The sequence below is a fragment of the Corapipo altera genome, unplaced genomic scaffold (genome assembly GCF_003945725.1).
Source record: "Corapipo altera isolate COAL_440 unplaced genomic scaffold, ASM394572v1 169, whole genome shotgun sequence".
NCBI lineage: Eukaryota > Metazoa > Chordata > Aves > Passeriformes > Pipridae > Corapipo > Corapipo altera.
Window position 1 is genome coordinate 1,485,648 of NW_020884946.1, and position 15,111 is coordinate 1,500,758.

At 49.0% G+C, this 15,111-nt stretch overlaps 1 protein-coding gene across 15 annotated transcripts in view; it reads right to left on the reverse strand.

The window, feature by feature from the left end:
* Nucleotides 1-5,190: 5,190 nt before the first annotated feature.
* Nucleotides 5,191-15,111, reverse strand: part of FBXO34 (F-box protein 34) — a 41,091-nt gene continuing 31,170 nt past the window's right edge. For 14 of the 15 annotated variants that reach the window (XM_027662636.1, XM_027662639.1, XM_027662632.1 and 11 more), the window contains one exon: nucleotides 5,191-7,844. In XM_027662636.1, coding sequence (XP_027518437.1) covers nucleotides 5,693-7,844 — 2,152 coding nt within the window. In that variant the 3' untranslated portion in view covers nucleotides 5,191-5,692. The remainder of the gene's footprint in view (nucleotides 7,845-15,111) is intronic. The other variant, XM_027662634.1, reaches the window with a different exon arrangement.

The window sequence follows — 15,111 nt, forward strand, 5'->3', positions numbered from 1 at the left end:
CAGCCCAGGCTCCCTTGACTACTGGAGCCTGATCAGGGCCCAGGGGGTTTTGGGCACTGTTGGCTCATGGCACTTTATGACTTGCAGCTCTCGGATCCTTTGCAGCTCTGAGCAACCAGCACACACCAGTATGGGATACTGGGCTCATACTGTGCAGCCCCTTCTGGCTCATTTATTTTGCACTGGACCCTGCCATCTAAATACCTTTCTGGTGGGTTTTTTTTGTTTGTTTTTCATAAGCATTTCAGTCCCTCTTTCGTTGCTGCCTTTGTGCTACTTCGAGCCCCGAAAGGTCAGGCCATGACTCAGCTTCGTACACTGAATGAACTTAGGGAAAGAAAATCCAACACAATAACTTTTCTAAGCCATATACTTCCTGTCCATGTTTTCCAGAATAATTTATTCGCAGCCATGTCACGTTCTGAGAGTGCACAAGGGCACGGTGACGGTGTTCAAATGTGTTGGGGGTGGGGCTTTCCATGGAACGCTTTTTTGTAACAGGACCCAAAAGTTGTGGCGGTTTTTTTTAAAAGTGTTTTGCACATGTGTAGCTGAGGGAGAACTGTGTGTGTCCAAACCTTGAGTGCAATCAACGTTTTCCAGGTTGTTTGGGGGGGGGGGAGGGGGGCAGGGGAGGGAGGGAGGACAGGAATATCTGTAATTATAGATATTTGAAGGCAGCCAGCTGAGAGTTTACAGAACACTTCGCGTAGCATGAACGAACACGGGAATTTCAGCTCAGGCCGTGACTTTTGGCCGTGACCAGTGACCTGGGGTGGCCAGTTTGAGCTGCCAAGAAAGGGCCTGATTTTGGGTGCCCAGCCCCAGTCAGGTGCCTTTAAAGGGTCTCAGATGGGACACCCAGGGGTGGCTTTTCACCTGCGAAAACTCGCGGCCTCTCTCCGCAACTTCCGATGTAACTGAACACAAATGGTTTGGTTGTTGGTTTGTTTTTGTTTTTTTTTTCTAAATTTTATTGTATTATTGCAATAAATCTTTAACAGTAATTTTTTTTTTTTTTAAAGTTGTATATTAATAACTGTTACTTCTGTGTGGTCTGTTTTTCACCGTGCTGGGCGAAAGTACACAAGAATTTCCAGCCTTCAAAGCATCACAGGGACCAGACCTGTTACAGTGCAATCAGTCGTACAGTGGTGGAATTAAGCAATACCCATTCTAAAAAAATACTCTTACATAAAATAACTGCATCTCCAGGGGAGCAGGAGGCGGGTTCCTGCACAACACACACACACACACATCCCTCTGTGTACATGTAAACAGGTAAATCTCTCGTGTGAGCCTGGCTCGGGGCTGCTCATGTGCTGGGTGATGTTTGTTTCTGCAGGTGCTGAATTCCTGCTGCGTGCAAAGGGAGATGCTCCTCCTTACAAGGTCATTTCAGGATGCAAGATGTGGCTTTTTATGGATGTAAGTGTTGAAGTGAGGCAGTGAGTGTCTGAGCAACAGGGATGGGAAAGGGCTGAGCAGGCTCTGCCCTGGGGACCTGGTGGCCTGGCAGCCCATGGGTTACAGGCTGCTGAATGATGGAGGAAAACCAATCCCTCCCACGCAATTTTTTGTGATGTATCTGAGGGGGAGGACTGATGCCCTGTGATTCCTGGTTGCTACACTCCCAGGAGTGGGAGCAGCAGCCACCTGGGGTTCCTGCACGCAGAGCTGGGGGCAGGTTGTTGCCTCAGTGACAGCACAGTCAGTCCTGCCCCTGCGCAAAGCCAAGCCTGGCTTTGAGCTCAGCTCTGCTTAAGCAGGGCCAGCAGCAGGAGGTTTTGTCCTCTGCCCACACTGGTTTGTGGCAGGAGAGCAGCCTGATAATGCCCCGAGTCCTGTCCCTACTCCAGGGTTGCCTGGACCAGCCAAAGGCAGGCTGGGAAGAGAAACAGCCCAGGGTGAGGCTTCAGCACCATTCCCACTGTGTGAGAAGTGGGACTCGAGACAGAGGTTGGATGTTTCAGTGCAATTTTGTGCAGGTGTGAAATCCCAGAATGGTTTGGGTTGGAAGAGACCTTAGAGACTATCTCGTTCCAGCCTCCTGCCATGGCCAGGGACACCTTCCACTATCCCAGGTTGCTCCAAGCCCCGTCCAGCCTGGCCTGGAACACTTCCAGGGATGGGGCAGCCACAGCTTCTCTGGGCAACCTGTGCCAGGGCCTCACCACCCTCACAGCCAAGAATTTCTTCCTAATATCCCATCTAATCCTGTCCTGTCAGTTTGAAACCATTCCCCCTTGTCCTGTCACTCCAGGCCCTTGTCCAAAGTCCCTCTCCAGCTCTCCTGGAGCCCCTTTAGGCACTCAGGGGGCACTCAAGGGGTTCTCAGGTCTCCCTGGAGCCTTCTCTTCTCCAGGCTGAACACCCCCAGCTCTCCCACCCTCTCTCCATAATAGAGGTGCTCCATCCCTTGGAGCATCTCCGTGGCCCTAATGACAGTTCCAGGGGCTGCCACAGGGGCAGAAACTGCAGGAAGTGACCTGAGCTCCACTGCAGCATCTCAGCACCTCGTCCCAGGGAGCAGAGACACAGCAAAGGGAAAAGCTGCTGCAGGAACAGCCAGGATGGAGCAAGAGCCCAAACACAAGCCTCAGCCATGGGCAGCTTTTTCTGTGGTGTCCATGCCAGGAGAGTCCCAGAGCTTGATGAAAACTGGAAGCTCACAGACAATGGAAATGTTATTACAACTTCTTCGCAGGCATATCTGGAAATTCAGTCCAGACACTCCAACTGCTCCCAGGCAGGAAAGTCAAGCACATGGTGCAGTCCTTCGTCCTCAGTTCTAAACACTGAACTTTGTAAATCCAACACTGGATTGTTGTTTTAATTGACTCGTAGGAAACAAAGAAGTTCACTGGACCTTGGGTTCTCCCTGAACCATCCGTTAAGGAAACAGAAATCTGCACTTTACTACTTTTTAGGAAAGAAAAAGCCTGCAGGCAGCTCAGCATGGCAACACTCAGAACCAACCCACATCTGGATGCAAAAGCTTGTTCTGCAAAACAGTTTTTAACAGCAATGCTGTGCAACAGGGACAGTTCCAGCAAACAATGTAATAAATGATGTATAAACCAGCCCACGCTCCCCAGCCACCTCAGGGGAAGGGCAGGGATGGGGCAGGGTAGACAACAAGTTGTCCTCCAGATTTACCTGTTCCAAGGAACAAAATAGCCTAATGATATTATTTTATCCTTGGTTTTCCCCTTGTTCAACAAAGGTGACCAAAATCTCACACTCTGTTCCAAAAAAAATGACCTCACTGGCCCCCTTATCTAATTACAAAATATTTTCCTCTGCTGCTCCGTTCCAGCCTCGCAGGGACTTTCCTCGCTGCTGCTCAGCCTCAGGTTTTCCAGAGTCTTGGGTGGGGGGCAGGAAAGCAGCTTCTTTCCCCTTTCCCTTAATCAAAATCAAGCTGGAGGCCTTTGATGCCAATGGCTTTGGCCAAACAACAGCCTGGCAGTTGCTTTGCTGCTCGTCCGGAGGGAGCAGATGGAAGTTCGGGTGAAGCCCGCGCCCCGTTATGGGATGAAGTCATGGATTAACCAGGGATCCTGCTTTTCCTCTCCCTCTTCCCAGCCGATTACAAGGAGGGCCGCACCCTCCTCTTAGATTCCTGGTCTCATTCCTCATGGTTGTCATCATGTCTGCAGCGCAGGGAGGCCGAGCAGCCAGGGAGGGGTGTCTGACGCCCGGGGTGGCAGGAGCAGGTAAAGGCAAAAAATAAACCCAGCACATCCTTTAAATCTCCCTGAGCTCATCAAACCCACACTTCATCAGGCTGCAAGGGCTCCATTTTCCTTCTCTCACAGTTAAGGGAAAGAATAAAAGCATCTGCCTTCAAACCCTCTCTGTCCTCGCTGCGGAACCAGGTGGGTCGCTCCATGTGATCCCAGTGCAGGTGAAGCAGAGGAAGGTGGGGAGCTCAGCCTGGCCCCCACAGCCAGCAGTTTTCCACACCTTGCTGATCCAGTGCCAACAGGATGAGTCAGGGCAGGGCCACCTCATCCAGAGCTCCTGCCCTTTCCAGGTGGCCCCTGGGGTTTGCAGGGCAGAGGAAGGCCTGGGATGAGGCCCATAGGAAGGTGGCACTGGCTCTTCTTGCACCAGGTCAGAGATTCTGGTTGCTCCAGCTGGAATGGTGACTGCCAGGAGTCCATCCGTGCCTTGAGAAGGGGCAGAGAAACAGCACCAAGTGTGGGGAGAGAAGGGACTTGGACAGTGCAAAGGCACAGCTGCCACACTCCATTTGGCTCCCTGGAAAAAGGGCTGCTGCTCCACTGACTCAGCTCCCAGGAGCTGAACGTGGCTGCTGGATTGTGCAGGGTCCATTCCCAGATTTCCAAACCACTCACCCTCAGAGGGGTGTAACTGGAGTCTGGATCACAGCATTGCAGGAAAGGAATGTATTCAGGGAAATACTGCAACAGATGCCATGCTCTGCTCCCACTCCCAGTTTGAGCAATCACTGTTCACCCAACACAAACCGTCACCATTCCCCTGGAAAGCACCGACTCACACCCAAGGAATGAGATGCCAGAGGCTGCAGCAGAGCAGGGCGAAGCACTGCAAGCATTTCTGTTGAAAGGGACAAATTCCACACAGAGCAGATGGCAAAGCTTCCAGCACATCACAGAGCCAAGGCAACTCCACATCCATCCTACTGGACCCACGGTCTGTCCTGGAGCTTCCAGGGAACAAGGCAGGTGCCCAAACAAGAGCCAAGAAGCAGGATGACTGGAAAGTCCCTGTTTTTGGAAGCTTTACACACCTAGCACCAGAATTCCCGACAACAGGAGCCTCTGCTGCACGCAGGGCTGACAGGAAGGAAAGGAAAAGCTGGAATCTGTGAATGTTACAGCAGGAAGTTCTCCAAGGAATAGAGATTTGGGGGGTGTTTTTTTATTCCTTTGTTAGTAGGACAGGTTTGCCAGAGGAAGCTCACTGCACATCTGAACTACAGCACAGCACCAAGTTTCTGCCACGTGTTTTACAGCATTTTTATTTCGGGGCAAAAGTCTTACAAGAGAAAGTCTGGTAAGGCAGATCTAGAATGCACGTTTTATTCATGTAAAAAAAAAAAAAAATCAAAAAAAAACCAAACCAGACAACATGGGTAAGGTAGACAAGAATTTTTTTTTTTTTATATTCTGACTATACAATAATATTCATCTCTTTTTATTTTTTTATTTTTAAATCCACTGCCACGCTACTATAATGGGTCTGTTCTATAGTCTAAGTTTCAGGTTGTCCAGTTAAGTTGTCTGCAGCTTCTTTAAACAAGTTGACCTTTACCTATTTAGAGTTTCTTCTCAGAAACATTCATATATTATGCGGAATATACAGATTTTGAAACAAGACACTTAAAAACACACACACCTATAGCCGCAACACTGGGATAGCTGCATTGTAGGGGGTTACCTTGTTCAGCCAGCTGTAGACTCTGTATGTACAATTAGGGTTTTTTTATAGTGTTATTTACAGAGATGGACTAAAAGCTCTCTTAAATCTAAAAGGTAAAGGCTCTTGTGTTTGAGTATGTGCAGTTTCATAGCCCTGTGGAAAACAAAACAAAACAAACAAAAAAAAAAAATAACCACGACAATTATATACACTGTAAACAGCACAAGGCATGAGAATCTCCTCCTACCCCAAACAATCTCGCAGGAAAAGTGTATGTGCACTAATATTCCTCTTCCACTTCGGTTCCCGCTCCTCTGGTCTTCTTGTGGATGGCGCGGTTAAAGCTGTGGCAGGCGGGGACCCAGTGATTGTCATGGAGACCCAACTTACAGCCCGGGATGCCCTTCTGGGACCGGTGGCAGCACATCCAGTAGCCAGGCCCGTAGGGCAGGGCCTGGCAGTAGGGTTTGGGGTGCCACCGGCACAGAGACACGTCCCCCTTCACGTACTTCTTCTTGCACTGCTTGCAGGGGTCCTCCCGGTACCGGGGGTCCCGGACCCAGCGCGAGTCCGCAGGCCGGATGTTGTAGTACTCAATGATGAACTTGAAGTAGTAGCAAGTGCATTTCAGGGCCACCAGGCTCCTGGTAGGGAGCAACCCAAAGATCTTCACTATGATGTGGTGAGGCAGGAAGGCCATATACTGCTGAGGCTCCAGAAGCTGCTGGATTTTAAACCTGGTCTCCAGAAAGTCATGCGAAACCTGCCTTTTCAGGCAGGAAGCGTCAAGTACTTGCAAGGCCCCTTCTGAGGGAGGGACAGAGGGGGCTGATGGCTCTGTAGGGACACTGCTCCTGACACACAACCTGCCGGATGCCAAAGCATCCTCATCCTCATTCTGGGCTACTTCTCCTGGCTTCTCTTGGGTACTTTCCCGTGGTGGCTGTTGCTCATGAGCAGCAGGCTGCTCATCCTGCAGGAAAAACAGCCTCCCCGGGAGTGAATCCTCACTAGAACTGGAGTTGGAGAGCTTCTCTTTCCTGCACCCCTTCTCGGTCTTGGTGACGGATATACTGATGCACAAGGGCTCCTTCCTCGCAGGATGCAGGCTCTGCTTTGGGAAAATCACAGGCTCCTTCGACGTACAATCAACAGTCGCGTTTTTGCTCTGCAAGGGATCTGGTGGCAGCCTGCCAGCAGCAGCTGGACACGAGGACAGCAGAGCTCTGGGAGGCTCAATCCGTGTCTCAGTGTCGCTCCTGCCGGCTGCCATCGCCAGCACCGCGTGAGCAAGTCCCGAATTCACATTCCCCATCCGGGTATCCAGCCCCGAAGGAAAAGGCCGCCGAGCAGAGGCGCCGCCATCCCACGACTCGGCGTCACCCAGAGCACCACAACGACCTCCGTATCCAGCCTCTGCCACCCCCGCCTCCCCCAAGCCATCCCCCTGAGCCAGAACCCCCGGCACCCCCTTCCCCGCCTCTCCCTCGGGCTGGGTGCCGTTGGCCAGAAGCACCCTCCCGACGTTTCTGCGGAAGCTGTTGTTCCGGGAGAGGCTCCCGGCCTCCCGCTCGCTCTGGCGCCTCAGGCACTCCGACTCCAGCTTGGCCACCATGTCCAGCACGCGCACGGGCTCGCCCTGCTGCTCCGCATGCACCTCGCACGCCCCGGCCGAGGAAAAAGGGTCGGAGCTGGGAAGGGCCCCCTTGGGCTGAGCGCTCGGCCTCGTGGCAGGGGCAGCCGTGCAGGTTTTAGCACAGTCCACCAGCAAAGCACTCGCTCGCTGCTCCAGGAAAGCCACCATCTCTATCACCGAGAGGGACCGGCCCGGGAACGCCCCCTCTCCGCTGTCATTCCCGTAGTGCACCGAGCAGTGCTCGATGCCACAGGCAAAAGGCTCCGGCTGGGAGCACCTGGCATTGGCCTCCCTCATCCTTTCCAGTTGGATTTTGGCTTTTTTGAGGTCCACCGATTTTTTCCTGCGCTTGGCCGTCCTCCCGTCGATGTCCCACGTGCTCTTGATTTTCATGGAGCCCACCCGGCTGGTGCTGCTGCACTGCTGGGCCGCGAAGAACGCGATTTTCTCCTTCGTGTTGCCAGGTTTCACCACGGCCCAGACATCCAGAGGCCCTTCCCCTTCCTCTCCCTGGTGGATCGTTGCAGACAGGGCGTTCTTCTTTTCCCTTGCACTTGGACCATCCGCTGGACCTTTCCCGTTCATATTGCACATAGTATTTGGATAAATAATCCCCAGAAGCTTTTGAGATGGAGTCACGAGGGAGGGTTTTGGGAAAACGCTCAGTTTGGTGCAGGTGGTGTATTTTTCTCCTTGAGCTGATCCCTGGTGGCCTCGCAGGGAATCCTGGCTTATTTCTGGGGATCGCTCTTTCTTCTGTAACTTGAGATATGGCTTTAAGTGCATACCAGAGACCCTGGAAAAACAGAAAGGGGAGAAGTTATAGTTGCAAAATATGCCTGTCTGGAATTAGAGAAGGTGGCCCAGGGTAGGCACCATCCCACACCTCAAGAAGAACCACATGAGAAAGGAAAACGCAGCAACCAAATCTCCAATATCCACCCTTGGAGAACTTCCTGCAGTAGAAGAGAACTTCCCATTAGATAAATCTGTTGCAAGGAGAAATCCTGGAGTTTTTCAGTTGTGAAAACATAGCTAGTGGTTCATTCTAGAGTTAGAGCCATCCTTCTGCCCGTTCGTTCCTTAATCCAGTTGTAAGGTACACAAAGGTCATGGAGTTTGTCTCCTGAAAAGAGTATGTTTGATAGTGGATGTCCAGATAAAGTACAGTTAAAGCTGAAAAGGGAAATTAGCAAGTGTAATTACATTCACCAGAGACCCCAGTGGGTATCTAAATTCCTAATACCACCCAAAGTCACAGAATGGTTTGGGTTGGACCTTAAAAACCACCTCGTTTCACCCCCCTGCTATGGGCAGGGACACCTCCCACTATCCCAGGTTGCTCCAAGCCCTGTCCAACCTGGCCTTGAACACTTCCAGGGGTGGGGCAGCCACAGCTTCTCTGGGCAATGAAACTTACCCTTTAGAATATTGATAATGGCAAATTTGGTGACTTTCTCATAAGGGTCCTTACATTATACATCAGATACTCCCCCAAAAGCGAGAGAAGCATCATGTACAGCTGAAGAGACCCACTCTCAGGGACATGTTTTCATGGTTAGGAATTTAAGAGCTGTGAAGGACCACTTGGATGCTGCTGACATTGCAGCAGCAGCGCTCAACTCCCCTGTTCTGTCACACCCTCACAGTCACCTGCCATTCAAAGCTCAGAGCCCGGGGCGCTGCCACACAGGGTGCAATCATCAGGAGACTCCAGGCTCTTCTCCCAGGAGTATCACAGAAGCATATTACAGAACTAACTATAGATTATGTTTCCATGGTAATCTTTGAATTGTTACACTCAAAGGCCTCCACTTTGATATGGGGCTAATCTGTGCTTGCTAGCTGAGGAGCAGCAGGTTCAATGCCACATCCATCAGGAGCCAACACGGACACATTCAGGCACTGAACATGTTTCCCCAGAGAGCTACCACGAAGACAGTTGCTTAAGCATTGCATTTGTAGCCTAAAAACAGCTTTTAATCAAAAACCTCAAGGCACAACATCTACAAAGTCTGACAAATTTACAGCTGACGCTGCCCAAGCAGAGGAAGCCTCCAGCACCAGGAGCAGCCATGCTGCTTAACCATTGCTTTCCCTGGATACTTCCTTCTGGCCCTAGTGATAAGAAGCGAGGGGCAGGCACAGACAGGGGCTTGGGGGAGGTATATCAAGAGGAAGGGCTTACTTCACCTTTCTATGCCCCTTTGCTCCACGCAGTGCTTTGAAGGCCAGGAAGCAGACCCTGGAAAGGATGATGCTATCTACATTCTTTCCCTCTGGATTTTTATAGGGAAACCATCACCTCATTCTTGCAACCAGACAGTGCCAAAACCATCTGCATCTCACCTACAAGACTGTGGGGGTACGAGATCTCAGTGCTGCAGATACACCTACCTAGTTCCTGGGTTAATTCTCTCCCTGTGCCTCCTGCCTGCTAATTCCAGCTCATTGGAATTGGGTCACCTCCCAGTTTAGTCTCCTCTGCAAAACGCGACTGAGCTATTTTGTTTGCCTCTCCAGTTGGATGCTAAAAGCTGAAATAATCTCACAAAAATAGAACTTCAGGGTGCTGAAACAGATGCACAAAGAGAACATGGGAGATCAAGGCTGCTGGAGTTTGCTCCGGCCTCATTTTCCACAGGGTCTGGCTCATTTTGTCTGCACTTTAATGGAGCAGGGTCAGGCCCCCGATGCGCCCTGGCCAAAGCCCGGCCCAGAGGAGCAGTAGGTGAAGCACTGCAGCAAACTGCTGCAGGGAACAGTGCCTGCAGCCCTCCCTTCCCTTCCAGAAGGACATTCTGGAGCTGTGCTTCCAAGATTAGAGAGAGAGAAAAAGCTCCGGTGGCCGCCCGCCACCGTACCCTGGGGAGAAGAGGTGAATGCAATTAAATACAAGATTTGCATGCTGAAATCTCCTGAGCCAGGAGCAGAAGATCAAATTTCATTCATGAGTTTTCATGCCAAGGTGTTTGAAAAATGAGCTGAGCTTGTTCATAAAAGGCTTTCTTCAAGCAGTTTTCAGGAATCCGGGAGGACAATCGGCTCAACACCCTTCATTAAGAGAAGCTGCAAATGAAGGTGAGACCAGGTATTATAAGAATGAAAACAGGACCAAACTGGTTACCCCAACAGGCTCAGGGGACACGTTTAGCCAGCAAAGTTGGTTCAGCTGCTCCCAGCTATTTCTGGTCTATGGAGAAAGACAAAGGGTAGAGTTCTGCCTCACCTATCACAGATTTCTTGTTTAAGGTTATATTTCCTCCTGTGTTTCAGTTAGTCCCTGGCTCAGCCAACAATACCATTTAAGGTTGAAAAGTTATAATTTACATAACAAAATTATGCCTTACTCAGAAGTTTTACTGCCAGAATAATTGCCTCATTTGAATCCGGCACCCAGTTCATTGCACATGTTTTAATGGATCTGGATTTAAAGAAAATCTTCATCTAATAACTTCAGACAGCTATAAAAGAACACTGCAAACTCCACCTGACCAGCTGTCACCTGCCTCACAGTTTTCCAGCAGCAGGGAAGAGAACTTCCATCTTAGAAGGGATCTTAGGAATGGACCTTACCTGAAAGTGTCACTTGGAAAACACGAGCCCCCACCTCACACGCACTTTGCCGTGGATATTAAGAATGAACTTTTAGGCAAACACAGCTTCTTCCCTGCACGTCAGCAGCACATTTCATCTCTAGCTCCTAGAATTAGAACAAGCCTTCCCAGCAGAAATTGCTTTGAAGACGAACCAGAGCCCAGTCCCCACCCACAGACTCCCCTATTTTTGCAACATCTCAGTGCTGGCAAGTGGAGAACTGTGGCAGCTGCAGGTAAAGCTTTTAAATATTTAAAACCACCAAAAATAGTTGCTAAAAGGTGAAGTCATTGACAATTCCCTATGAAACTTAATTCCAGAATAATTCTGTTTGCTTTCCTCCACCCTTTAAAAGTTATCAAGCTTTCTAATTTTATCTTTAGAGACAATGACTCTTCAGAAGTCCACAGAGCACACATAAAAAGGTTTTCAATCCCAAATGTGCGGTTTTAAATTGCTGATAAGAGAGAATTCTGCCAGGAATGATCAGCACTGAAACAACGAGCAGTGCTGCCTTCATGCTGTTATTCCATCCTTAAGCTGATGAAATAAAGGGGCCAGTTTTTCTATTTCTAATCAGCCGTGTCTGAAAAACAGGATACTTGCACTGCTGGAATGACATTGCTGTTTTCCTAAGTCGTAACTGCAGCTTGTTTCCACTGTAGTTTTATCAAGTTAGTTACTCCACATTGTTGATACAGAAATATATTCCTTTATATGTGCACAAACACACACACAGCCCTCTCCTCTTCCCACTGAAGGGAAGGCCCATAACCCACTTGTGGACTCCCCATCCCTGGAAGTGTCCAAGGCCAGGCTGGATAGAGCTTGGAGCACCCTGGTCTAGTGGAACATGTCCCCTCCCATGGCAGAAGGGTTGAAATGAGATGGTCTTTGAGGTCTCTTCCAAGCCAAATCATTCCATGATTCTCACTTGCCAAGCTGGCCAGAATCTTCCTGCATCCTTTTGTACTCATATATGTTCTAAATCACAGCAGCCTAAAAAATTAATACATTTGCTTTAGTAGAAACTCCAAAGTTGGAGGGAAAACTGGTAAAAAAAGGCTCGGTTTTTACAACTCCTTTGTGAGGCCCACAGAGAACCCTAATGCCCCCAGGTCAGGGACTCTGATGATGCCCTTGTGAAGCCGAAACATTTCCTCTGGCCAGCAAGAACAACAACAACAACAAGAAGTACAATATTCTCAAACAGCATATTCACACTGCAAGTTTTCTGGGCAAAGCAGCGGAAGGTTTTGTTAAGGAGAAAAATTTCCATCAAAACCCCCAAGTTTCCTGTGGATTTCTTCTTTTAAACACACCAACTGCAGTCGACAAAAGTTTCTCGCGTTGCTGACTGCACACCCAGTGCCAGCTACAACTCTTAAAAAACCCTCAGGACACACTAACAGAAGGCAGAAGAAGCCAAAAAAAAAAAAAAAAAAGGAGTAAAAAAAAAAATAAAAAAAAACAATAAAAACCCACACCAAGCATAACCTCTGGCAAGGCTTTTCTCCTCCCTGGCATCCCAGTTCTCTGTCCACAGGACTCAGCTCCTCTGCAAAGGACACTGACAATTAGCAAGGACTGAGCACTGAATGCGACTTAACCATGGTCAACCACTTGTTATTTCTGGAAGGGCTTGGTAGGTCCTTTGGGCTCAACCTCCAGTACCATTTCCATCCCCTTTGCACTGCCAGGGCAAGGCAGAGCAGACAGAGAGCTGCTTCAAAGGCATTCCACGGATTCTGCCGGGGCGGGAAAGTCCCGGCTGAGCAGTCGGGATGGAAGAGGCTCTGCTGCTCACTGGAGCTTGTTCTGGCACGTGGCAAGTGTCCAAGCTCGCAGAAGGGCGGGTTGGGAAGCACGACGCTCCAGAGCCGGGGCGGGTTCGACTCCGGCAGCTGTGGAGGCATCTGATTTCTAGAAAACCCACTCCCTTGGAGCAGCAGCTGCTCCAGACCCACCTCCCAGCGCCTGCAAAATGCCTCTTGCATCTCTCAGAGAGCCAGCAAGGATTACTACGGGATTTGAAGGCAAACAGAAGGTATCTGGCTGCTGAGGGAGAGCTCTCTGTCCAAGTGGCCAGCCTGGGGGAAGCGGAGGCAAGCCAAAAACGTGGGGCAGAGCTGGCCCAAAAGAGCTGAGGAAGTAAATGCAAAGTAAACACCTAACACTGAGTGTTCACCCCATCAGGTGTTCAAATAACCTGACTCTGGGGTAGACAACACCCAAATGTAGCTGCACACAGGCATGAAGTCCATCATCCTCACCACGCAGAGGTTTCAGGTGACACAACACACACCCAAGCCCAACACACACCACTCCAGTTCGAGGGCTCCCACCTGTTAATGTTCTGGACACATTTTACACTAAACACACACACACTCTTCAATGTAAAGCACAGTCAACTGGGCTACTTTCTAAATTTTATACAGGAAGAAGTGCCACTGCTTTGCCAGGCTTTTGTATAAAAGCACTTACCGTGAAGCGAGTGACGTAGAAGCGGTTCTTTGTTGAGCCTCAGGAACCTCAAACCCCTGCTCCCTGCTTCCCAACCACACTGGAGATGACACATGGATGACATAAAGCAAAAGGGAACAAAATGAACTGACAGATTTGGTGTTCAAGGTTATAAGCTGCTCCAGAAAAACGTAGCTCAAAGATGATGGGACGACACGCGTGCCTGTGGTGGAACAGGCTGAGATGAGAAGAAATCACAGAAGGACAGTAAGAAAAACAGTGGTGGTTTTATAGATCTTCTGCTTAAAACTGCCCAGAGCAGCACAGATACGTGATATGTTTCCTTCTGGAAGTCTTTTACCTCTCTTACTTTAACATTTGTTTTCTGATTTATTAACAGCAACAGGACCAAGACCTTTCTTCACATCATAGCACAACATGTATTTCTTCAAACAGCTAACGAACCAACACAAAGTGATGCTATTTATAGCCTTCATTTTTGTGCATATTGTAATGAGAACACATGAAAGGTTGTAGAAATTAACCTTGGACCACACGATCAGTCGGAGACTCGGCGTTCAAAAGAAAAGAATAAGTGAAAGTACATCTGAAGGCAAGTCATAAGGTTGCTCTTTTGAAACTCAAGACTGAAAGGAACTGGTTCATGATGTTCAAGATGTGGTGCAGAAGATTTCACTGCAGACAGATTTCTCCAGGAGCCAAAAGGTGTTTTCATTATTAAGAACACATCCCAAACAAGAACTGAAGAAACTCCAACTGGATGTGATCCTTTCTCGTGAAGGATACAAGAAGCAGACGCGGGTTTCAAGTCACATCACTTAGAAACTTGTATCTTGGAGCTCAAAAAGTCTAGGGATAAACATGAGAAGTGGTGCAGTGTTAGGTCACTGCAGAGATATTTAAAAATAAAGAAATAGTGAAAGGTTCCTCAGTTTGTGAGAAAGGACTGGGAGAGAAACAAGGCTGCAAGCAAGGGCAGGGCAGAGATTAAGAGTATTCCAAGTGCTACACAAAATACCAAAATTGACTTTGCATCATTTTTAAAGAGGGGTGGTAACTGCGATCGTGAGGGCAAAAGCCCAGGCGTTAATCTGAACAAGAACATTGGCAGGGGGAGGATTAAAGAGCTTCATAAAAATTGTGAGGATTGGCTCATCTCAGTTTTAGAATCCAAAACAGATAGGCTCACGCACTGCAGGCCAAGAAACAGGATTTATAAACCTCTTGAAAGGCAACAATGGGAGATAATAAACATGTGGCACATTGGAGGGGGCACTGCAGGGGAGAAAGAGAAGGGAGAATGATTGCAGCCTCTCCAGGGCTGGTATTCTGACTCCAATATAAAGGTGCTTTGCAAGCAAAGAGGATTAATGTGACACAGAGAAAAAGGGAGAAGAGGGAATACTTCAAAATGCCAGACTAACCTCAAGGTTTTCAAAAAAAAGTGATCTTTTTAGACAAATCTACTATATCTTACTCACATGGTCTTCAGAGAGCACAAAGAGATTTACTGGTGAAGACAGATTGGCAGGGGAATGGGAAAACAGACAAAGGAGCTGGCTTAGCAGCAGACAGCCCCAGGTGATGCTGAATAAGAAAATACCAGCTTGGAAACCAAAGACATGCCTCAAGAATCAGCCTGGGGAACATCTGATTTTGTTGGGAATGACCTCAGCACAAATACTGCACCCACAGAACTGGAGGCAGTTCCAAAACAGCAGAGGCACAAAGCTACAAGTCACAGAAACTGAGGAGAGTTTTGAAATACAGGCAGTGATGCACCAGCAAGAGGAACACCAAGGAGTTCTGGAAGTAACTAAGGTGAATTGGCCACCATAGAAACAAAACAAGTAAGTAGAGGTGACACTGTCACACATTTGAGGCAGCAGCAAGAAAACCCTCCAGCCACATCTGCCCAGGAGCACAGCAGACAATTTTAGCCAGGACTGAGATGTATCCACACTGAGGACAACAACAGTTGT